We start from the raw sequence: 242 nt of genomic DNA on the forward strand, positions 1-242 counted from the left end.
ACTTGGACTGTCCTTGCACCAGGGAATTCGATCCGGTTTGCGCTACAAACGGAGTCACCTATGCAAACCCTTGCCTCTTCAGATGCGCCAAGAAGACCTTCCAGTCCATCGAGATCGCTTACAGCGGAGAGTGTGGAAACCCGAGGGAAACCAAGAACTTGGATTGTCCTTGCACCAAGGAATTGAATCCGGTTTGCGCAACGAACGGTGTCACCTACGCAAACCCTTGCCTCTTCAGATGC

At 52.5% G+C, this 242-nt stretch overlaps 1 protein-coding gene across 1 annotated transcript in view; it reads left to right on the plus strand.

Moving 5' to 3' along the window:
- Positions 1 to 82: 82 nt before the first annotated feature.
- Positions 83 to 242, plus strand: part of LOC108560045 (serine protease inhibitor dipetalogastin-like) — a gene marked incomplete at its 5' end in the record, with an annotated part of 525 nt that continues 365 nt past the window's right edge. Inside the window, one exon of the mRNA XM_017917470.1 lies at positions 83 to 240. Within this exon, the coding sequence (XP_017772959.1) occupies positions 83 to 240 (158 nt within the window). The remainder of the gene's footprint in view (positions 241 to 242) is intronic.

The sequence above is a fragment of the Nicrophorus vespilloides genome, unplaced genomic scaffold (genome assembly GCF_001412225.1).
Source record: "Nicrophorus vespilloides isolate i.1.1-1 unplaced genomic scaffold, Nicve_v1.0, whole genome shotgun sequence".
Taxonomy (NCBI): domain Eukaryota; kingdom Metazoa; phylum Arthropoda; class Insecta; order Coleoptera; family Silphidae; genus Nicrophorus; species Nicrophorus vespilloides.